General features: G+C 50.0%; 7 protein-coding genes across 7 annotated transcripts; 2 read left to right on the top strand and 5 right to left on the bottom strand.

Moving 5' to 3' along the window:
• The first annotated feature begins 179 nt into the window (after positions 1-179).
• Positions 180-2,504, top strand: V8C40DRAFT_252402 (HET domain-containing protein). The gene is made up of 3 exons (XM_083217389.1): positions 180-640; positions 716-2,096; positions 2,160-2,504. Exons 1-3 carry the CDS (start codon positions 340-342, stop codon positions 2,209-2,211), a joined length of 1,734 nt encoding a protein of 577 aa, XP_083070116.1. The 5' UTR covers positions 180-339; the 3' UTR covers positions 2,212-2,504.
• Positions 2,505-2,566: 62 nt separating this feature from the next.
• On the bottom strand, positions 2,567-3,823 carry V8C40DRAFT_252398 (uncharacterized protein). Its single transcript, XM_083217388.1, has 5 exons — positions 3,556-3,823; positions 3,418-3,492; positions 3,249-3,366; positions 3,114-3,196; positions 2,567-3,054 (listed from the first exon to the last, which is right to left on the bottom strand). Exons 1-5 carry the CDS (start codon positions 3,661-3,663, stop codon positions 2,920-2,922), a joined length of 519 nt encoding a protein of 172 aa, XP_083070115.1. The 5' UTR covers positions 3,664-3,823; the 3' UTR covers positions 2,567-2,919.
• A 59-nt stretch (positions 3,824-3,882) lies between these two features.
• On the bottom strand, positions 3,883-5,842 carry V8C40DRAFT_252397 (glycoside hydrolase family protein). The gene is made up of 2 exons (XM_083217387.1): positions 4,753-5,842; positions 3,883-4,695 (listed from the first exon to the last, which is right to left on the bottom strand). The coding sequence occupies exons 1-2, from the start codon at positions 5,367-5,369 to the stop codon at positions 4,347-4,349; spliced, it is 966 nt and encodes a 321-aa protein (XP_083070114.1). The 5' UTR covers positions 5,370-5,842; the 3' UTR covers positions 3,883-4,346.
• A 600-nt stretch (positions 5,843-6,442) lies between these two features.
• On the bottom strand, positions 6,443-7,335 carry V8C40DRAFT_68509 (peroxiredoxin-like family protein). The gene has a single exon (XM_083223308.1). It carries the CDS (start codon positions 7,160-7,162, stop codon positions 6,512-6,514), a length of 651 nt encoding a protein of 216 aa, XP_083070113.1. The 5' UTR covers positions 7,163-7,335; the 3' UTR covers positions 6,443-6,511.
• A 486-nt stretch (positions 7,336-7,821) lies between these two features.
• Positions 7,822-10,352, top strand: V8C40DRAFT_68507 (Zn(II)2Cys6 transcription factor). The gene has a single exon (XM_083223307.1). The coding sequence runs from the start codon at positions 7,946-7,948 to the stop codon at positions 10,238-10,240; it is 2,295 nt and encodes a 764-aa protein (XP_083070112.1). The 5' UTR covers positions 7,822-7,945; the 3' UTR covers positions 10,241-10,352.
• Positions 10,353-11,011: 659 nt separating this feature from the next.
• Positions 11,012-13,177, bottom strand: V8C40DRAFT_252392 (transmembrane amino acid transporter domain-containing protein). Its single transcript, XM_083217386.1, has 2 exons — positions 11,678-13,177; positions 11,012-11,615 (listed from the first exon to the last, which is right to left on the bottom strand). Exons 1-2 carry the CDS (start codon positions 12,993-12,995, stop codon positions 11,110-11,112), a joined length of 1,824 nt encoding a protein of 607 aa, XP_083070111.1. The 5' UTR covers positions 12,996-13,177; the 3' UTR covers positions 11,012-11,109.
• A 6,735-nt stretch (positions 13,178-19,912) lies between these two features.
• On the bottom strand, positions 19,913-23,284 carry V8C40DRAFT_252383 (sulfate transporter family-domain-containing protein). Its single transcript, XM_083217385.1, has 4 exons — positions 22,462-23,284; positions 21,754-22,386; positions 21,172-21,682; positions 19,913-21,103 (listed from the first exon to the last, which is right to left on the bottom strand). Exons 1-4 carry the CDS (start codon positions 22,905-22,907, stop codon positions 20,402-20,404), a joined length of 2,292 nt encoding a protein of 763 aa, XP_083070110.1. The 5' UTR covers positions 22,908-23,284; the 3' UTR covers positions 19,913-20,401.
• Positions 23,285-23,766: the final 482 nt, after the last annotated feature.

Here is a 23,766-nt window from a genome sequence, read left to right as displayed (position 1 = left end):
GATAATTATAATTTTACAGTGTACATTTCGTGCTCGCTTTTTCCACGATTGGGCGGAATAGCGAAGCAAGCGGCACAGTGCGACAACTTTGTATATAAGTCATTGGATTGGCTCTCCTAAATATGCTGGTCTACTAAATAGGCATGGCTGCAGCCACGATGCACTGCAGCGGTAAATCAGGCAGAAACAGTACCTAAAGATATTATGCCTTGGGATATGGAATATGCCTTCTCAGGTTATAAAACCTGGCCATTCAACCTGGTGCAGTCCATACGAAGCCTGAGTCCATCAAATTACCGTCATCAAAATTGACTCGAAGGCAATCTGACTTATTCCCAAATGGATCTATGCCGTGACTGCCACGGTTTTGCCTGGGCGGTCTCTCAGAGACTTGAACTATGGCCTGGGCTGAATTCTTTCTGGAATGCCGATAGGCTGCGGGCGGAATCGCAAAACTGCCGCCTTTGTAAAATGATACATGATTACATATTCGACGATCCTCAAGAAGCAGTGCCATATCGGTGTTCAAAACTCTTCTACAAGCCATATCATCAAAATAGATTCAGTCTACCACTTACTTGTGTGCAACTCTCCAACTTTAAAGAGACTTCCATCAATATAGCAGTATGGTGCGATGACGGTAACTACTTTCCAGCCAATACGCTGTCTTCATTGAGTGATAGATGTCTACACCGGTATTAACACTTTAGTTTAGGTTCACCTGCTGCCCTCTCTGGGCATTTTTGCACGGAGCCGCCCCTACCGAGCGACAACTGTTCAGAGGCGTTCACCTTCATCAGATCTTGGATCCAGAGATGCTCTCAAGAGCATGATATATGTAAAAGCACTCTCTCGAAGTCTTTTCCAGGCGAAATTGGGGGCCCAAAACTTCCTACCCGAATATTGGACGTTGGACCGCTAAATCATGAGTCTGTTTCTCTCTTGGAAACTAAAGGGCAGCGAGGGGAATTCTGTGCGCTCAGCTACTGCTGGGGCCCAGAAGGTACGCAAACTCTGGTCACGACAAGAAATAACATCAATAATCATCTGAATGGCATTCAATTCAATAGTCTGCCAAAGACCTTTCAAGATGCCGTCATTGTTACCCGCCAACTCGGCATTCGCTATCTCTGGATTGACAGCCTTTGCATCATACAAGGAGACAAGAGCGACTGGATGAAGGAGTCTGCCAGAATGGCGGAAGTATACCAGAACGCATACCTGGTGATAGCGGCTTCCGGGGCCGCGAATCCAAAAGAGGGCTGCTTCTCGACCAAACGCAGATGCTCAACTACTGTAGAAGTTCCGTATTATTCTGCAGAAGGGCAGGTGGCTGGCTCAATAAAGCTCTCGATGCGTATCCACGGCAAAGAGTCACCATCTTGGGGGCCACTGTCAGAAAGAGGGTGGGTGCTCCAGGAGTGGTTACTTGCACGGAGAGTTTTGCATTACATGCCTTCTGGCATGTCATGGAAATGCAAGACGCTAGAATCTGGTGAAAGATATGACTATGATATGATGCAGTACAGTCGTTCGTGGGAAACGATACTGTGGCAATATTCTCACCGTAAGCTCACCCACAAGGAAGATCGACTAGCAGCCTTGGAAGGACTGGCTCAGGTATTTCTTGAGGAGACCAATGACAGGTATAGCCTCGGTATATTCGAATCAAGAATTCCTGAACATCTTCTCTGGATGATGAAGAAAAGGACACAGACTTCGGAAGACTTAATAGATGTGCCTCACTGGTCTTGGGCTTCCAAAGGAGGGGAAAAATCTTTCTGGGCAATGAGTGGTGACAAATGGCAGCACATAGACCTCACGCGAACCCTTTTCGAATCTTTTGGCGTCCTAAGAGTTGACGGATTTGTGACACGATCGACAACTTCTATCATTACGTCTGCAAAATCAACTAGTACCTGCGAACGAATATTCAGGAACTTACTATATACGGTCGGATGCTGTAGGAAAGATTCGTTACACTGGATCCAAACCATATCCAGACATACTCGAACTATCGGGGTGGCTGCTTTTGATAGAGAGGATTATGCAATTGTACATATTCTTTATCTTAACCAATGGAGAGACTGTAAAGAGTAAGTCTTGTACAACATTATATATGTATAACAGGAAACTAATCGGTTTGCTTATATCTTTAGTTGGATAGAGATGTTTGTTGAAGAAAACTATACTGGTGGAGATGTGGTATAAGCAAACCTACTTGTTGGACGCTAGTTGAGAAATAGCTAACAAACATCAAAGATGCCATACGCTGTTTTACTTCTGATACCGAGTGATAGAGATGGCTATTTTCGGCGAGTGGGTATGGGATTTGTTATTCCAGGCCCAGAAAGTAAGGAGGTATCAGCGGTTCACCAAACTATCAGGTTAATTTGAGTGGCCTTTATGCACTGGGTTAGAGAGATATAAGTTATATCCGTACAAGATTTTTACAGTCTTCAAGCGAGCCAATATCTCGTCGCCGTCCAAGATGCATGTCACTGGTAACACAATCACTGCAGTCAGGTGAAAAATCGTTTACTAAAAGTTCATATAGACTAAGGATGCTTATGCTAGGCCCCAACCTATCGCCTCATTCTTCTCGATATATTGTTGCCTGTCTTGTCAATCTTCCACAAGCAGCTTCTCTCCTACTCGGCCATCACAGTCTTCCGAGGCGGAAAGGTGATGATGGTAACAGCCAAATATGCCAACCTATTTTCCTCGGCCTTTTTGCACATTGGCGCTATGATATACCCAATATTGGAGATGAACACAAAGGATAATCGAGAAAGCTGCTGCTGGAGTATCCCTCGTGTGAGATGAAGAGGAAACGGGCGATTGACGGTAACCTCTACATGGCTGAGGTTTTAAAGGACCCGTCACGCATCTGTATACATTCCACGCCTTCGCTCACGATTATTTCTGTTTACGGGTTTTCTGTTTGGCGGCTTTCCATTTGGCGGCTTTCCGTTCAGTGGTTTTCCGTTTGGAGGTTTTCTGTTTGGAAATTTTCTTTTTGGGGGTGAGCGTCATAGTACCGTCTGCGTTTTTCTATCAAGAATTAACATTTGGAAGGCAAACACCCCGGAAAATAACTTCAAATCGCTTACGATCGCAGCATCATAGGTCGAATCAGCAGGATTTATCGGGATCCAGTTGGGATCTTCGCCATTCGCAACTTCAGTGTACCAACCTAGGAAGTGATTTAGCCATGTCCAGAATCTCAAGAGCCACGCCGACCTTACGATCAAGTTGATTATGGTATCCAGTAGTGAAGCCTTTTATTCCGTTTATCGGTACATCGAGTGCGTGAATATATCGGTAATGGTATCGAAGTGAGTCCCGCCAAAAGTAAGGTTCATACTCGAATTAAATTAGTAGTTGTTTTTCCACGATGCAGAAGTTATGCCATACTCTGTCACAGAGAACACCGTCCTTGTCTCGCCAGCGACAGAAAAGCTCTCCCGGCATGATGATGGCTTCGCCCTTCTGGAAACGAAACTTAGCAGAGATGTTGCGAGAGAGCAGCTAGGGCTGGGCTCTAGAACCAACATGGTTCAACCAGATAGTGGGCATTGCCTCATTATTTCTGTCGTAATAGCCGTCTCCCTCAATATACCTGAGGTAGCCGTCTCTATTCTTGTACGTTATTGACGGCATTGCGAAGCATTTAATTGGCGTAGGAATATTGATTGGCGTATGAATATTGATTGTTTGGAAATTTTTAGGTCTGGCGTGTCTGAGTAACGGTTTGTGATGGTTGTATGCGGAAGGAGAAGGAGCTGTGCAACTGGGGGGAATTTATGTGCATACACACACTTAGGAAGAGCGAACGGGAAAAAAAAGCCATTTTCTCTTACTTTCACTGTGATTCTTTACTTGAATCTTAAACGTACTGCGCATTTATTGCATACTACCTAGGTTTTCATCATTTAAGAATCTGTTCAACGAATTCAATTTGCGTTTAGTGATTCAAATGAGCAAAAGGCCGTATTAGCATCTGCTGCAATTGCCCTACCGCGGAAGAACCAGTATCTTGTAAAGTCAATTATAGATCTTTTAGCTCTTTAACGTCAATGCGAGTCATATGCCCTGCTTCTTACCTCGAGTCAACGTCAACCGCCGTGATCAGTGTCTGAAAGCTCAATACAGTAACAATTTGCCCATGTCTAAGTAAAAATACAACCCTACTTCATATATAATATGCGCTAATGTTTCCTTTCCAAATGCCATTCAGTGCCATACATTACCATTAGATGCCCGCAGAAACTCCACAAGATACCATTCCATTTTCGTTTACATGTCATTACAATCATGTCTTGATCGTTCAATAGCCAAACCTTCTACATCAATCCATTGGTAAACACCACCATCAATCCGATCGCAGCAATAGTCCAACCGGACACAATGCCTGTCGAGGACGCAGCATTCGTGCTTGTAGGCTTAACATTCGTCGCGCCGAAGCCAAGATACCAAGATCCAATGTCAGTCAGCCGGCCTCCATTATTCAGAAACGACGCATTGGGTCCAACGTTGGACACCTTGGAGCGGAAGGCACCGAAGTAAGTGTACCGATCGACGTAATCCAGCTTGCCAAAGTAATCGACAGTCTGGTTGAAGAACTCTTGCGTCGTCTGTAGATCCTGGTTCGCAAATGCGTATTCCGTCACCCAAATGCTGGTATTAGGCCATCTGTTCACCACAAACGTCAGTATATGCATCTATATTGACATGAGGCAAAAGACTCACGTTGCCCTCCTCTCTCCAATAAGCGACGCCAGCCCAGCAAAGTTGTCATACCAATGCACAGGCAAAAAGTCAAATGTGCAATTCTTCTTCTGACTCCCAGTGCTCACAATGTCAGAGCAATTCGCCAGAAACTGCTTCAGCCATGGAATGCCGTCGGGTCCGCCAGTAGTCGCCGGAAGCCCCAGCTTGATGCCCATCTTACCCAGAGGCTCGAAATTGGCCACCCAGGCCTGAGCAGCATCTTTGGGCTCAATGTCGCTCCCGCCGTTGCTAGTTGAGCCGTCTGGCTCGTTGAAGCCCAGTACGTGCGTGATGTTGGTGCCCTGGTTGATGAGAGTCTGAACCTGTGAAAGGAATGTCGTGTCACTGAGGTTGGCCGAAACTCCCCACATCATGGGCACAAACTCAAACTGGTCTTGTGGGATTGAGGTGTAATCCGGCGATGGCTGCGACTGGTAATTGTAGTACCATGTTAAATCACTGCCACTCTGCACCCAGATCTGATTGTCGCTAGGCCAATCGGCATTGGGCGTGAATACGAGACCGCGCTTATTAGAGGATTGGGCGCTGGCGAGGCCTGCGAGTAGCAGAACGGGAGCAAGAGCGAGCCTAGTCATGACGATTTCGTTTCTTCTGTTATCGGCAAAAGGGCAGGGATTTGTGAGATTGGTGCTGATGTGGGGTCGGATCGCCTGGGAATTTGAGATTCGCGATGAAGCGGTGTTGGATCCAAGTCGTAAAGATCGTCAACAGCTCTATCTTCTTCGTTGTGGGTAATTGGAGCGAAGCGATCAAGGAAATATCATTCTTGCGCAATTCTAGACGTCAAAGCTGAACAAAAGGGAATTTTCTCTAATCCTCTAATTGAGAAAAACTCGCAATCCAAGAACAAGACGGCGGACGCAGCACGAATTGACAGCGAATTAACACGCAGACAACGAGAGAAAATGAATGAACCGCAAACGAGACAGAAAAAGGAGGAATAAAAGTAGGACGAAAGAAGAGGAAAAAGAAAAGAAAAACAGGATTGAGCTGAGAAAACAAAACGTAACCACACGTCTCTCAGCTTTTCAGGGCGCAGCTGAACGCTATCCAAAGCTATTCCAACTTTGCCGCCGGATCGCCCGATCCGTGGACGCGGGAAGGATAAAAAAAGATGACATGGCAACGCCCAACCAATCCGCGGCCCATAGTCAGGGGTCAGCGCAAGGCATTGTCCAATAATGCACCGGTGGTTAATCTAAGCCTGCTTGGCGTGCAGATGAGGCCAGCGTATCGCCGCTAACAGGCGGTACAAAGGATGAACGAGGTTGGATGTGTGGAAATGGCGCATCTTGATGGAAAGCATTGGTGTTGTTGTGTTGTTGGTGTTAGTGCTTTGGCGGGATTCCATGTCGCCGCGCCAAGCTTCGTATGCTGCACAATGATGCACGGCAAACCAATATTCTCCATTCCGAACGAGATACGGTTTGGCTTATGCCAATAGAGCCGGCGGAATGGCGCCCGTTGCGACCGTTACGGTGACGCAAAAGAGTTGTGAATCCACTCATTCACTCACGATCACATGTTGACAGACTCAACTCATTTTCCTACCTATTATCTTACTAACCCACTCACTTAATCAGCAAATAAAGAATAAGGTTTATACTATTTCTCTGTTGTGTCGTTCTATTTCCATATTCTGTATCGTCTATATCGATGCGAAACACGACCCCTGGCTAGTTGCTCTCTAATATGCTCAACAAACACAAGTCCAGCTTTACAGCGCATTCACCCAGTTGACAGCCTCTTGCGGCTCGAGTCTCTGCATCCAATCCGCCTCTGCGAAAATGTTCCTCACCACGCCCTTCTCATCGACCAGAATTGTCGTCGGAATCACCATGTCATGCGAGTCGTTGCCATGACGCTTCTCCAAGTCCGCACCCACTTTGTTCAAAGTCTCAACAAGGTCGTCCGATTGTTTCCAGACAATGTGTAGCTTTCGCGCAAGCTCGAGGCCATCATCAGTCAGAACCGGAAAAGCAAGCTCGTTCTTCTCCGCAGTGGTGAGCGAGGCGTCAGGCTGCTCCGGCGTAATCGCAACGAATGTTACACCACGGGCCTCGAAATCCTTCAGGCGCTGCTGGTAAGCCCTCAGGGTGAGGTTGCAAAAGGGACACCAGCCGCCGCGGTAGAACATGATGAGAAGAGGGCCCTTGGCCAGGAGGTCAATGCTGCTGACTGGCACGCCGCGAGCATCAGAGAGGATGAAATCGGGCAGCTTTTCGCCAGGCTGGATTGTGGAATTGGCGTCAAACGTCTTTTCAACGTTGGTTTTGGCCTCAAAGACAACGGCCTTGACAGCTTCGGGCATTTGTGACCCAACAGCCTGTGCAGTCTCTTGGAGTCCAGCAGCGAGAGTAGTAGCCATCTTGTAGGTATTTTTTGGCTGTTTTCGATTATAATAAAAAGGATTTATGAGTTTCTCTGATTGGAATGATTAACCACAACGGCTAGAGGCTGCTGTTCTGAATGATGATTCTATTGAAGGACTCTGTCTAGAGAATGCGGGTTCTCTCAACCGGCAACTACACCACATTTTATAACACGAAAAGCAATGATTCCTCATGAATCGCATGCTCCAATTCATTACCAACAATGTCGCATTGGTAAACCACTTGGTAATGAGCTTTGTAATGTTTCCAGGTTCCTTCAGGATCTTGTCTCGCTTCACTCGGTTACTTCTCTCCAGCTATAGGCATATCCTAGCTGAGTCAGTTACACAGCCAGGATTTCCAATCCCATAGCCGAATAGAAAGCCGAATCAGAGCGAATACGTTGAGACCTATTACCCGTTCGAAACACCATGTAGATGGAAAAGGCAAAATCTCCCATGGCCAAAAGATTCCAGCTCGTGCGTCTTCGTCCGAACTGGTCCGCTCCAGGATCGACGAGCAAGACAAGCATCAACCAATCATGTCAGACCTTCTCCCAGCTTCGAGCATATTACTAAGAAACGACGCCAATCCTCAGTCGAGCTTATGGAGTAGATTGGCTTGCTTCCCCCCGGCTAAACGAACGCCAGCTGCAACGGACATAGTTGCCCTCCCATCCATACAACCCAATAATAATCAAGCGGTGGACGAGAGCCGGACGAAAGAGAGAAATACGCTGCCTTGTTTGGCCCTGCAAACACCCAGAAACAGGAAACACAATGGACGACCGGCCCGCCAGGCGGATGCGGCTGGGGACCAAGTCGTGCGCCGAATGCCGTCGCCGGAAGGTCCGGTGCGTCTTCCCGACCAACAGCTCCGTCTGCCACGGCTGCGAGCTCCATCAGACGCCGTGTCGGGCCCAGCAGCCGCGTCCGCGAGACCGGGAGACGAGCCTGCAGACGATCCCGCAGTCGCAATCACATGCTCAGCTGGCCGAGGACAACGCGGCCCTGCGCCGGCGCGTGGTTGAGCTCGAGGGCCTCGTCGGCAGCATCTGCGACGCCCTCGAGCCCACCGGCGACTCGCCCGCCTCGGGAGCTGCTTCGACCTCTGCAGCCTCTACTTCCACCGACGTCAACAACCGGGCTATCCAGGTCATCAAGAATCTCCGCAGTCACGGCCTCTTACAAGCGGAGGCTTCTCCCAACGGCCAGCCCTACAACTTCGGCACCGCCCTGACCAACCCCGGCACGCTTCTTCCCCCCTCCGGCCCGCCATCATCATCCTTCTTCTCGCCGGGATCCATCGACCAAGATCTCGGCAGCAGTCCCCCCGATCTCATCGACAAGTCCGTCTCAGCCGTAGACGCTCCCCTGATCACTCTCTTCCGGGATGCCCTCCTGATCCACGACGGCGACGGCGAGCTGTACGACGACCCGGAGGATCCGTCCATGGTGTACCTGATGAAAGAATCCCTCAGCTCCTTCAGGCCGCCCATCCCCGACCCAGGAACGTTGCGCCTGATTCTTGAGGAATCGCACAAGTTCTGGGCCATCTGGCCGCCCTTCTTCTTTGCGCCGGACCAATCGGCCACCATGCAAAACACCAGCATCGACGACGCCGAAGCCTACTTCAACCAGGTCCTCAACTTTGGTCGCGGCGTCGAGTTCTGCTCGGCCATGCTCTTCCTCACCCTCTGCATCCAGCAGCTGCCGCGCAACTGGAAGCACATCATCGTCTCCCCCAGCATCTCGCGCCAGGTCCTCATTGACGCCTACATCCGCTTCGTGGCGGTGCTGTTGGCTGTCGAGGGCGAAGAGAGCGTCCTTGTCGTGCAGTGCTACGTGATGCTGCACAAGGTCCTCGTCAACATGGGCCGTCCGCAGAGAGCTTGGGTTGCTATCCGCCAGGCCATCAGCGCCGCCACCCTCGTCGGTCTCGACAGACTCGAGCCCAGCGCAAACTTCCAGCGCAAGACGCTGTGGGCGAATACGTGGATGGTGGAGCGACAGCTGTGCATCATGCTGGGCTTCCCTTCCGCAGTCACCGACCGCGGAACCAAGGAGGATCCCACAGAAGTGCTAGATAACAATATGCTAATCCATCGTCGTCTATGCATCATCATGGGCCGCATCATCGAGCGCAATCAGAACCCAGCAAAGGCCTCATACGCCGCAACCGTGCAGCTGGACCAAGACATGGAAGAACTCAAGAACAGCCTCCCACCCGATGGTGCTGAACTTCTTTCCCCCGGAGCCACGACCGACTCCGTCTACTCCGAGGAGGGCGCCAAGATCTTCTTCTACTCGACTCTCAAGCATATCCATCTGCCTTACATGCTCAAAGCCAAGACTGACCGCCGCTACGAGCATAGCCGCCTGTCTGCCATGGACGCCTGCCGCGGCCTCCTCAGGACATACCTACGCATGCGTGGCTCGCCCAAGACCGAAGTCGTCCAATGCGAAATCATGGACTTTATCATCTTCAGCTCCACCATCGCCCTCATTCTCGGCATCCTGTCTGGGTCCGGAGACTCATCGCCGGCAGCGCTCACGGGCTACTCGGAGGATTGGCAACTCATCAACCGCCTCATCGGCGAACTGAGAAAAACAAACGCCCTGCTGGAATGCACCGTCGCCAGACAAAGCGCAGAGGTGCTCGAGACTCTCGTGGCCACCAGCTGCGGGAACTACAACGTCCAAGAAGACTTTGTGCTCGTAGTGCCATACTTTGGACGTCTACGCATCACTCAAGGCAACAACAACAACAAACCCGACACCAACCTCATCAACACCAACAGCATCCAAGATGTCCCCTCCCTGATAGACTCCAGTGAACTGTCCACCGTATCATTATCCTCGCTGCCGCCGCCGCAAAAGACCGTCCCCGGAGATCCGTACTACATGCCCCAGCAGGCAAACACAATCGAGTTCAGCTCCAACGAGTTCCTCAACACCACATTCAGCGATTTTGACTTTCAGATGGACCTCAGCCAGGACTGGTGCACAATTGTTGACACGGGCGTCTATGACTGGAACCAAATGTTCAGTACCAATAACATCGGAATCCAGTAGAAGGGAGCATAGGCGAATCACCAATACCATAGGATTCTGGTAGAAGGAGCATAGGCGAATCATGGACGCGGAGTTGGTTGGCAAAATGGGAGTTTTAACAACGCGCAACGGAGTTGAGATGGTTTCGGTTTATCCCTCTTTATCATTTGCTTCAAGTGTCGTTCTAGGAGTTTATTCTCTTTTTTTGAGTCGTAATACTTGTGTTTTTAAGCCACACATAGGGAAATGAATGTAACAAACAGCTTTCAGTGCCCAGTCGGCACTTGGCTAATCTCACTTACATCCCATTGCATCCATTCAGTAATCGCCAGAACACACAACTCACAGACATCCCGTAACCTCAACAAACCTCAACCACCAGTAGCAAAGCATCCAACAGAACAACCCCCTGTTACAATTTCTTGCAAGTAATCCTGCAATCAAAAAAGCTCGACCCCACCAAAGAACCATTATGTCAGACTCAGGCCCTTGTCTCAAAACACGCAAGCGCTTACCATTACAAAGCAGCCAAGAACGTCTGAATAAACTCTTCGTATTTTTCGTATCTGCAAACCGACTTTAAACCGAGTGCAAAACTCTCAACTGCCGCCGACGATTCTGCGAGATTCCCAGCTGCAATTGCAAAAACAGAGAAATAGGCGAAATATCTTCCTGGGATAACTAAATTGTCGAAGTTTTCATATTGATGACAGGCGAACCAGAACCACGGTAATATACACATGTCTTTGGTCCTGGGCACAATTTACACATAGCAAGCACAGCGAGAAGAGATTTCGTTATTAACTTGATTTGATTTTTATTCAAGAACAGAAAATGTAGTGGTATATAGGCTCAGAGGTATTTACGAGCAAAAGATTAAAAAAAAGTATTTACACAGGTGCCGCACATCCAAATGATGTGGCGACAGTGCCTCCGGGTCCAAAGACCTGGATGAGACCCTCAATGGCAGCCCACGAACCCATACCGGAGCAGACAAGACCACCGAGGAAGTAGATGATGTTCATGCTGTTGATGTGCCAGTTGACCATGAATCCACGGGTCCAGCGCTTCATACCAGAGTCGTGGCGAGTGGTCACACCAGTGGTGGGGTCGAAGCCCTCACCAGGCAGAGCCGCGTCGGTCTTGACGCGGTATCCGATGTACAGGAAGGCGGGGAAGGTGTAGGTGAAGTTGAGGATGAGAAGAGCGCCGACAATACCGGAGATACCGTTCAAGTTGGGGACGGCGGCACCGACGACGAAAGCAAGGGCCCAGTAGATGGGTCCCAGGGCGTACCACAACCAGCGGCCCTTGCGGGTGGTGATCGGGGGGAGACCAAGAATCTCCTGGAAGACTTCGACGTAGACAGTCTTCATGCCGACGTTCATGTACATGACTAAGAAAATCGAGTTAGTGATTTATTCAAATCAAAAGGTAGCGCGCCAAGAATATACTTACGACAAGCAATAGCTCCGGTGATCAAACCCAAGACGTTGTTGGCGGTCTGGAGTCTGAAAGGCTGAATGACGGTGTTGATGTTGGAAGCAGAGTACTGTCCGTAGTGGCCATAGACAAAGGCACCAAAGAAGATGTAGACGACGCAGATGAAGGTCTGGGCGCAGAGCATGCCCTTCCAGAAATCCCAAGGGTGGCGCATCTCAGCGAGGAAAGCAATGAACAGAAGAGCACCACCGTAGGAGTACACCATCTGGTTGATACCGTTGAACTGACCAGCGAAGCCAGTGGCCTGCTGCTGGTACTGGTCAGGAGGAGGACCAGCGAACAGCTTGATGGGTTCAATAGACTTGATGAGGGTGGAGTTGGTAACGGCAGAGTAGTCGATGGGGTAGTTGGCGCAAGCAACCATGATGATGATGAAAGAGATGATGTTGATCCAGACGGACAAGTTGGCGAGCCAACCAATACGCTGCAGAGATCGGATGCTACCGAAAACCATGCCGACCACCATGAAGATGATGAGACAGGCGACGTAGCAGATCTTCTCGCTAGACAACTGAGCGATGGTGGTACCGCTTCCCAGAATCAACACGGCGACTGTCATGAACTGCTGGATGGCTTGAGCAACGTTGATGAAGTGACGAGCAAATGGGCCGTAAACGCGGAAGTAGGTGTCACCGAAAGAGACCATGGGGAAGCGAGATGAGTCGAGACCAAGGAAGACCTTCCACAGAATGTAACCAGAGAAAGCGGCAGCAGCACCGAAGACGATGTACAGAGCGACACCAGGGCCGAATCCGACACTGGCAAAGACGAAGGGAGTAGACGACCAACCCAGAATATCGGTGGTGATGAGGTAGAACATGGTACCCCAACTGGCAGTTCTCATGGCACGAGAAGCCTGCTTCCACTCGGCCTCGGTGGGGAGGCCGGCATTGGTAGCAGTAACGCCATTCTTCTCGTCGGGGGAGGCAGTGCCGCTGTTCTCAGCAGCAGCAGCAGCCTCAGCCTTCTTCTTGTTCTCGTGGTGGATACCCTTTGAGAAACGGCCCAGGAAGACGCTCTTGACGGTTCTGGGACCGTGCTCAGCCTTGAACTCGAGGTTGGCTTGGTATTCTTCCTCTCGCTCAATCTTGGCCCAGTACTGGTACTCCTCAAAGGTGACGGTGGGGTCGATACGGGCAGCGAAGCCCCAGACTCGTTCGCGAATCTGGGGGGGCTTCTCGAGCTCCTCAGCCTCCCTGTCAACAGCGGAGTTGATGATGTCGTTGTCAATGCCAATAGGCTGGAGGCCCGCAGTGGGCATGATGGCGGCCATGGCGAATGTGAAGGACTTGTGTCCTAGTTCTGGCAATAGAGAAAGAAGAGAAGGCCAGACAACACACACAACGACAACGCAAGTTGAGGTGCGGTGGGAGGAGGAAGGGTATAAAAGGTGAAGGGGATGAGTTCAGAGGAATGAAGAAACTGGATTGTTACACGTGGGAGGAACAGGTCTTTATCAACAAGACTGGGGTGCTGGTGTCTCGATGCAACCCTCCTGCTTCGTACGACCAAGTGCGTCTCTATCGGAGCAAGGGCTGGGGTACTCCACCTCCACGAGCCAAATACGACGATTTGCAATGGCCTGGCAAAATCAAAAGATAATGCTAGTTCAGCTCAGTGGTTTGAGAACTTCTGTCCATCCTTCAGCCATTCGGAGAATGAAGTTAGTCGGGCCGCTTATTCCGGGGAAGCCTTTGCTATCTTGCGATGCCATGCGACAGAGGAGGCAATCCGGTGATTGCCTCCCAGCGGTGCTAGTTAGAGGCTCCGCCCCCGCGACCAACAAAAGGGCCCTGCCGATAGGGGAGAGAGGCTATCACCAAAGACGGGACCGGTACGACAAAGCACGAGTGCGTGGAGGCGAAAACCAAAAGTTCTTCACCCTCCAGTACAATTATTGATACCATCCCAGTTCGGCTGGCGTGTGTGGAGTGTTTGTTCTGGAAGTCCGTGCCGATCCCAGAAGCCCAAATAGCGCAGTGTCGCAGGCTTAGTCCAGGGCATTTGTGAAGGCTCAAGGACGGATAAGTCGGGTTCTTTTGCACTTGTCCAGCCTGATAACACCAGTAGAGGCGTCTGAACAACTCTGTACGGTGGACTTGGGCGGGTAACCGGGTCCATTATCTGCAATGGGCTCGACGGTGCAGGGGGTGTGTGTTTCTGCTTTGAGATGGTTGGTGGCACCGACGGGGGGCAAGCCATTGCTTCAAGACGGTTTGGGCTTAAGGTGGAGAGGGTTCGCTGAATATAGCCACCCCGGCCTGCTGTGGGTGGTGATACCGTACGAGCATTGATGATCAAGGCAGATGCTGCAGACAGAATTAACATGATGATACTAACATTAATACCAGGAGCAGTTAATGCTGTACATACAGTATTCCGCGAATGAAATAGCGACAGTAGCCGATAATTGCCTTGAAGAACCAGGCACACAGATTACTGTGCATCATCTCATCTCTCAATATTGCACATGCAAGAGAGAAGAGAGGGGGGAGTGTAGATTAGACAAGCCCAGAGGACAAGGGCCACTTGATTGGCTGAATGCGGCACGATACTTGTCACGTGATGGCGGGCGCTGCTATTCCCGGCCTCTTTGCGGAGAGATGGGAACTCAATGCTGCTCTTTATTTACGAGTATTATTGCTGTACCATCACCATCTCAGTTCATCCGCGTCAGGCCCAGGAGTGGAGGAGCCGGACAAATGGCCTGACTCGCACCGGAGACTTGGTGGAGAACCGCCTTCTTGACAGCTTGGCACCAGATTTGACACACGACAGCAGCCGCATCGGAGATGAGGAAGAAGTGCTCTCACCCAAACGATGCCTTGATGCTGTACAAGTGCTGTAGGCTAACAATACGCATTGTCCAGGTGCAAAAGATGAGGGCAGCCCATGCAAATCAAGTACCATATCCAGATAAGCGCGCGAGACACCAGTTCTAAGCGCAGCATACCGAGGAGCTGGGCGAGAGAGGCCCTTGTGAAAGATGCATAGGCCCAACCTTATGCCTCGCCAGAGTGTGCATGTGCAGCTGCGCTGCATAACAAGACTGCGACAGCGGCCTGTTCTTCGTCCCATAATGGCGGCTCCCTTGTCTCAAGCAACACCCCCCGGGTCCTATCTCTCCGGAAACGAGTCAATTGCAAAGGGACCCTGTCAGGCGGCTACTGTATCCATTCTCGTGGCAAAAGGCCGATACTTCTCCATACAAACTTATCTCCCCGGACCCGTACGAGCTCTGGTGGCGAGCCCTCCAGTGACAGATTTCAACTCATGTGCAGTATGGAGATAGATTAACTCGACAACCACACTCGGTGATGATCGAAAACCATCGACAAAACTATTGGTGATATGGTTGCAAACAACAAAACTCTATCACAAAGCCGTGGCCAAGCGACCAGATTCAAACCTACACGGAGGCAGCCAGTGATGTCACCACCACCTCTACCGATATTGCCGCGCAAGCACCCCATCCAATATAGAAACAGAAGTTCCTGCAAGCACCGTATCGCGCCTCTCGATCGTCTATGAGCCGGCTTGGCGCCCGTCCCGTCTTGGCTCCGGCCTTACATTTCCATTTGCGTTAATAGGTGCTGCCGCCACTCGTAAAATCCTCCGCGAGCGTGCATTGTTAGAGCGCTGCTTTCGGTCCCCGACTTGAGCGTACTAACGGTAGTCTTCTCTGCCAACAGCTAGGCGCATGATGAACTAACAGAACTAGACTGGAGGCAAAGGCGGCGCTGATACCCAATCCAGGAACACAGGGTTATCATTGGTAGACTGCGGCGGGGGCAAATGGGACCCATGAACTTGCTTGTGTCTGCTTGCTCGGGAATCTGCGATGATGGCGTTGCCAAGAGACTTGTCGATGCCTTCAACTGCCATCTGCCGTGATCGGATGAAACGTCAAGAAAAAATCGACTACTACAACCATTCCTTTTGAGTGATGAGATGACACCCATCTCAAATCCTGGCCGCTCACAGCGCTCCCAGCCAGATACGACAGACAGTAGAGATTGTCCATTCATACAATCTGCAACCCTCTGAACACCAGCAGCGAGACCAAACACGCTACCTTCGTTTCCTACGGTACTTTTTTCTGTGGCTTTGAGAAAAATGGCCTACGGACAAATAGCAGGAGAAAAATTCCCGCCTTAGCCGATTAGTCGCACGCCTCCCCTGTCATAAAGTCCCACAACTTCCCCGGATATTATGGTAATCGCTCCAAATTATGGCAGCTATCCAATGAGAGTCTTCAGTTGGCCGTCTTATCTAACACACCTAGCTGAGAACGAGGACGGCGACCGGGGACATTTGCTTGCTGACCGGCAGGGGCCTAGGTCAGGGGTGGCCGCTACTTGTTTAGCGCAGCCATTCATGATCAGCCTCATGGGCAAATAACGGGGTCGTATGGATCGTACCGACTCCGTACATCTCGTATATCTGAGTACCACCTACCAAGAGCAGATGTTCCGTAATGGCGGGATCAGGCGGGATCAGATGAAAACCATCAAAAGAGCGCAGCGTCCTGGAATGCAACCGACGTGCTGTCTGAGACTTGAAACAAATCCTGCAAAGGAAACTTTGCCCACATCAACCTTGAAGACAGACTTCTGACTCCCGAATACTCGTACGCGAGCGGGAAAGCCATACACGTAATTTTTTAGCTTGTCTGCGGTCTCATCCGTCCTCCGCCACCGAGGGAAGAAATTCCAAAACAGTTCCATGGCCTAACACCGCCTCAACTCGCCACCGCCGACAGCCTCTACGGGCAGGAAAGCATATTCCGGATCCGAAAGAACAGGACAGGTTACGGCCGGAGACGATGAAGGGTACATTCCTCTACCTCTACACCCACGTCCGCGGCCCATCGTATCAGTTCTTGGCAAAGCCCGACCGACTACCGCAAGCCGCTAGTTCATGGGGCGATGGCATTGGTGACCTTCATTTCCCCGCTTAATGCCGATGCTCCGTTTAGGTGCCACTTCGCAGCGACACAAACTCATTGTTAAGTCGTAGCCAGAACTCCTACGCATCTGAAGCTGTGGGCTTTTTCGCCTCGAGTCAAGGTCAACGAGGCTTGTTCAACTCGCTTCGCTTCGCCTCTTGAAACTCAATTCCAGTTACCCCAAGATTTCGTGGAGAAGAGCGGGACAGAACGCGACGCTATCTTTTGCCTCACTGCAAACCCTCTCGTGTTATGCCGCCTCTGAAGGATTACGATGAGATGTCGCAATGTCTTGCCAAGAATCATCCTCAGCATGTCACGATCCGTAATCAACACCCGGAAGTGTAGCTCAATTTGGAATTCCCTGGATATGAAATTCACAACAGCTAGCGGCAACGAGACACCCTCTCTTACTTGGAGTACGTCGGCTTACTTGGATGGGCTGTTATCACCAATAAAAGCGCTCACTTTATGGGCATCTTCGACAGGGTCAATGCCTTGAAATCCTCGAAGGGGACAAGCATGACCCCCAATTTAGGGCAATCCTTGTTATCGGGCGTGCATGTAGGTAAGATAGCGCTTGCATGCCATGTGGCCTGTAGTATCGTTTGTGGATACTAGGCCGGGAGAGATACCACCGAAGAGGGTAGGCAAGTTGGCGTAGGGTCTTGATCCATGCTTCTTTTCGTGGAAGTGCTCCTACTAGAGAGGAATGCCCGTGTCCATGTCCAATATTCATCTAACCATTACAGCAGCTTACATGTTGGATCAGCATCAGACAACCAACCGTCGGCTTCACGCTTGCTCTGGATCAGCCGCAAAATCCATACGGCTATCCTGCCGAGGCTTAATGCTACCTCATTACCACATCGATAATCCTCCGCAGGACACATGGCTATCCTCCGGGATCTGTCCAACACGCCCTTGCCCTTCTACCCCGGTCTGAGGAAATGATGTGATGAGATTTTTTCTCATCTGGTTCGAGCCGAGTGCCTGATTTTCAAGCCTTGTGATCCCACATATCATTCAACAGACCATATACAACACTCCTTCTTTTCGTAAAGGGCCTATCACAGGACGAATCCGTATCTCTAGGTGAGCCAACTACGTAGACTTGAACAGAACTCACCGTTCAATAGCCTGATGAAGTTTTCAAAAAACCTCCGACTTGGCAGCTTTCGACTTGGCAGCTTCCGACTTGGCATCAGCCTCCCCGTCAAAACACACACTTGGCTCTCACATGCCTCATGCAGAGACGCACACCCTTCATCCCCCCGGCCACCCAGCTATCCCAAAGCAACAACAAAAGCAACATCAACTAACCTTAACTTATTCAAACAAAGTAAGGCTACTTTTTCACTGCGTATATTTTTAAACTGGCGTATTCCGTAGACTCCGTCCTGCCCCGTCACCGCTGCTACTCTTCTGCCTACTACTTTGTAAACTAGGGGTGTGGGTACAAAGGTCCTCTTGTTCAAATGTTCCCAACAGAGCATCTACTTAGTCTAATGTCTTAGACTAGAAAACAATAAGCTTAGGGTTGCCACTTAAGGGGCCCTCCTTGATGGAGACTCCTTTTATCTGCATGATTGGTGCAAGGGTAATCATCTCCAGCAATCAAAGAAGATATCAACACAAATAAGATGTGCTAATGACTTCAGCAACAATTACGTGCTTGTCCGATGGAGAGAAAGAACTTACTTTAATACATTAGGTACTCGTAAGTAATGTGGTAGTATCATAGCAGTTATCTTCTAGTTGATGTGTTGGCCTTCAATATCTTACCTTCTTCCATCATCTCTACATTCATTTAGTATCTCTACGTTCTTCTAATATCTGACATTATCCACAAGAGCTCTCTCTATTATCGACTGTGACAATATATGTTATCAAGCTATTATTTCAGGCGCTCACATATTGACTAATAGAGCTGATACCCCGAAGAAATGAGCACAACCGCTGAACCCGCTGCTCTTCAATCCTACATTCCAAAAGAAAACCATGATCGAGAACCAACCGACATCCACTAACCAAGTTTCCTCCTTCGCCGATATTATGACACATATTTCCGTCCGATTCCGACTTGTGAAAACAAAGGTCCTTTACCATTCACGGCGACTCCAATCCAACTTTCTCGCATCACTGCAACGGTGCGGTGCCGCGGACTTTGTCGAATGTCCGTGTGAGCCGGCCCAACGGGACCCGTAGCTTACGACCATCCATTGTCATGGCAAATGCAGTTACCAAGATGCAACATACCTGACTCTAACTTCTTAATGCATCCCATGTCGCCTATTCGATAACTCTTTGAGATGGGGTGTTGACCAGACGCAACTCATTGAGATCGTGATCACTCATAACCACGGTTGCCACGACTTAATCGAAATTCCCTTGCCTGTGACCCCCAACAGATATCGATGATACGAACTTTCGGCAAACCTCCAGGTGTTTTCTGGGTCGGGCGCCCATGCGGGGAAACCCCCGAAAAAAATCGCATCCTCCCCGTTTCTACGGATTTCCGAAATTATCTAGATTGGAGTATTGGAGTATCCTGTGGTATTGGTACTTCAAAGCCTGTTGGCGTTTTTGACACGATATCTCCATGGAGAATCAAATATCGTGGAGAGCAATCCATTCAAGTGCGTTAACACGCAGCCTCCTCTGAGTATCTTGTCAAAAAACACGGCTTTGCTCATCTCGAGCAACGACTTGAATTCTTTCTGTCTTCTGAACCTCAGAAAGAGTATTATCGTAGTCAAACCTTCGATGATGATGTGTGCAGTATGATGCTCTGTTAGCAGATCGACTTTGGCCATGTTAACAATAACTCTCTTGCGGTCTCTTCCATTGCCTACTCGTGGATACATATCAGTATACCATAATTCAAGCAACCTATAGCAAAATCGGTTTACAATTGTGGGCAACATATCCCAAGATGGACGCATCTTCCGACGACTACACAGAGACAATAAAGCAAATCTCGAGGCTGTTCTCGTAAAGTCATCTAGTAAGAGTAAATAAAGAGTGTCAGTATTTGAAGAAAACTTGACGCCACTTACAAGTTATATACATATTGGTAAGAGGGAATACGATAAGATCAGCTCTCGTCTGACGGCAGACTTATAATACAATGAATCCCATGGTCAATGATGATAAACTTTTGTTTCATCTGTTGGCATAGAAAGATGGTAGATAAAAATTTCCTCTTAACATAATATCATGGAACAGGATGAAGAACGTTAGTCTCTGGTAAACCCGATTTATGTTCTAAGCAAAGTAAAGGTACGCTGTTCATCAGCCGTTGCCAGTCGAATTCATCTCAGTACAGGGTATGTTCTTCTGACACAAAGGTGGTTTACCCAATCAAGCAGAATTCAGGAATAGACGCATGTCGCCTAACCAGACATGACAAACACTAAAAGAAAGTAGAGACATTATAAGAAAGTAGAAATACTCCGCTACAATAGATACCTAGACTGAAAGAGTAATAAGCAAACACCTGGATATCTCTAAAAATAGCTGCTACCGTATCAAATACATAATCCCTCTCACGCTGCAAGGTCTAGGTTTATACATGCATGACCGCTGTGTAAAAGCAAAGGTATAAAAAGAAAGAATAGAAAGAGAAAAATGAAAACAAAAAGGGAAGAAACAGAGAATTCGCTGATATGCATAGCCTCGTAGCTTCATCCAAAATCTTCATGCAAGCCCCCTCGCGATGGCCTTTATCTTTACTGCGTCATAACGCTGTCTTCGTATTCAGTCAGTCGCAGTGCAGCGTCGACATCATTAACAAAGTGCCTCTCGCCGCACAAGTCGACGATGCCGCTCTTGTCCATGAGCTGCCACACAGGGTGATCCCGGTGATGCGGTGCGCGGGCGAAAAAGACCCGTACGCCCCTCTCCCGGTACTCCCGCACGATCTCCTCGAGCACTTGCGTGCCAGATCCATCCATGGAAGTCACGCCATGGATGTCGAAGATGATGTTGCGGTTTGAATCGTGGCTGCGAATGCGCGGCAGGGCGGGGTGCGCTCGCGATGTGCCGTAAAACTCCAATCGCCGAAGACGTGCTTTGAGTTCGCCGGTGTTGGCGAAAGTCAAGGGTTCTGGAATCTTGACTATAAGGCACCCCTCGATAAACTCAATTCTAGAATCGAGGGATTCCGGGTTCTCGTATCGGTTGGTGCCTGGAACACGGCCCAGGATCTGGATGCGGGGTCGAGTGCTGTGCTTGATAACCAGGAGCAGGGAGATTCCTACGCCAAGAGCCATACCCAGGGTCAGGGAGTAAAAGATGGTGGAGAGGAAGATAGCTGCCATGAGGCCCAGCTCGGTCCAACCCCGAATCTTAAGGAAGAATGAAATATCGTGAGGAGCCTCTTCTATCAGCGACCATGCAACGACAGAGATCATTGACGAAAGAACGGGTTTCTGCCAAGTGCATTTGATTAGCCTACTGTGATGAAATGTGTATCGGGGCTGTGGTGCTATTTGCTTACCGGCAGGAAATAGAAATACGGCAACAGAAACAAGACGGACAGCACTGATATCAAACTGAGGAAGACGGAGCTCATCGGAGTCTTTGCACCAGTCGTCTTGTTCACCTTGCTTCGTCCATAGCCACCAAATGCGGGCAGTGCCATGAACATGGAGCCAACGAGATTGGCAGTTCCCAGGGCAATCATCTCTCGGTTCGCACTGAGCTCGATGCCAGGGATCGAGCTACCGCCCAAACTCTTGGCCGCAACCGACGACTCAAAAAAGCCGAGGAGTGCAATGAGAAAAGACGTTGACATGGCCGAGCGAATGTGCTGCATATGGGCGAGCTGGAACGGCCATCGGAATTCGAAGATACCTCCGGAGGCGGCCTTAACAGATCCAAGAACCTCGACACCCTTATCTTCCCAGTCAAGGTGCCAGCACAAGATGGCCGAAACAACGACAACGAGGAATCGATCAGGGAAATAGGCAACTCCAGGAAACCTCTTCTCCAAACGACGCTTGAGTTCGCTATAAAGAATGAAAGCGTTAGCTATGAATTGGCCCTGTCCATTTGCCAAGACTGCTTCTCTCCAACTTACCGGAATATCATAATAATCACAAAACTGATACCCGCAACAGCAAAGGTGAGCTTGTGGGTCTCGCCAACGTTCTTGACAATGAATCCGATTTTGTCGACACTGCTTCCGTGATTTACGCCCTCCTCTTCCGCAAGGGCAGCAAGGCCGAGTTCGGGGATCAGCTGGTCTACTGCAATAACGAATCCGATGGCTGAAATAAAGCCTCTCAAGAAGGGCCTGCTCAAAACGCTGTCCAAGAAACCCAATCTTGCCAGCCCCGCAATAAGGACCATGGCGCCAGCCATACCGCCAACCACGCCGCAAATTTGGGCATGCAGAATGTCGTTGTCCTCTGAATCTCCACCTCCAGAATCGACCCTCGATTTCACCACGGTGCCCACGAGAAGAGATCCAGCTGCCTCAGGGCCGATAACCATTTGCGGAGAGGATCCGAGTAACGCATATACGAAGGGATTGAAGATGAAGCCATAGAGACCGAAGATGGGCGGAACGTGTGCCAGATTGGACGCAAGCGAGAGCGCCATCGGCAGGTAAAACGAGGCCATGGTGACGGCTGCAATGAAGTCGCCCTGGAGGTATGACAGCTTGTACTGTTGGATCCAATTCAGACACGGGATGTAGTATGCCAGATACCTGTCCGCATGAGTCAGTTTAGGCTGCCATATGTCTCGACAATAATGGCAAGATGCCGGTAAGAAACAAGCTCACATGAAGGGAGTATCCCGAAAACCAGCTTGCTCAGCAAGCTCGCTGCTGTGACCCATCTTAGTCGTTCGCATCCTCCTTGAGAGCCACCTCTTCCAGTCATCATTCCCTGAGAGAGACGAAAAGAAGCCACCGTTTGACCCATGATCCTGCGATTCGCTCTCGTCATCGGTGCTTCCGCCAAAGAGGCCATTGGGAGGCGAAGAAGATTGAGGGTCGAAGGTGCCATGGCTGCGGGACCCTGCCTGGTCGTCCAGTATCAAGGGCGTCGATTCGCTGGCAAACGAGTCGCCAATAGCTGTGATAGACGGATACACATCGCTGCTCTGGCTATCACCGCTCCCTGGACGGCTAGGAGGAGTATGGCTTTGTCGAAGAGTGCTTGGTTGCAAAGGGCGGTGGTCTTTGGACGAGTCCGCGCGGTTCAGCGGCGGCGGAGGTCCCGACATTTTCACACAATCGGGATTATAGAGCTCGGGGTCGTATCGTGCATTCGGGATCTCGGTTTATAAGTGCTTCTCTGCTAACGCGATAGGCTTTAGAGAGCTTTCCGTGGTGTTTGAGGCGACCTGTCCAGTCGAGGGCCAACGCTCCAAATCCACCGCTTCGAAACAGTAACTAGCGGAAGATCGAGTCGTCGCCCAAGGATTCCATAAAAGCCGATCCCGAGCTAGGCGGTGCAGCTTTTCCCGTCTCTTTTTCCCAGCCGCCGACGGCCGGATGCTTCCAAGTGACAAAAGAGTGTCCGTGGAGAGAAGAGGAGGGAGAATCGAAGTTGCGTACAATGGAATGGAGTCTTGGCGACCGAAAAAATTGCAATACAGGCAGAATGGATGGTTTCCCAAGCCGAAGCCGCGGGTGACATCAGCGGGGATAGGGCGGGCACAACAGTGCGACACAGCGCTGAAGACCCTTCTCCACAGGGCACCGCTCCACTGGAAGTTTGGGGGGGCGAATGCGGTGAGGCAGCGCCTCAACGTGCAGGGCCAGACCGCCCAGGGACTAATCGACACCAATAAGAGGCCGGCGATTGACTAACAGGATGCGCACCTGACACTACGAGCAGGTGGTCGCGGGACGGGCTGCATTGTTTGCTGCCGGTCTCGGTGAGCGTGATATTGTTTCTGGACAGGGTTTCAATGTGCTGATCTTTTGAAGAGTGAGAACATAAGGTCCAATGTCAAATGTGTCAAGTGTCAAAGTACGCCTATCAAAATGCTAAACTGTCAAAATGCCGAGGTGTCAAAGGGCCAGTTTAGATGATTGATAAGATAAGTGACATCTAAATCTGAATTATGTACATTTTTG

Source organism: Trichoderma camerunense, assembly GCF_050948025.1.
Source record: "Trichoderma camerunense strain CBS 138272 chromosome Unknown V8C40scaffold_16, whole genome shotgun sequence".
NCBI lineage: Eukaryota > Fungi > Ascomycota > Sordariomycetes > Hypocreales > Hypocreaceae > Trichoderma > Trichoderma camerunense.
This window is presented reverse-complemented; position numbering and strand designations above follow the sequence as displayed.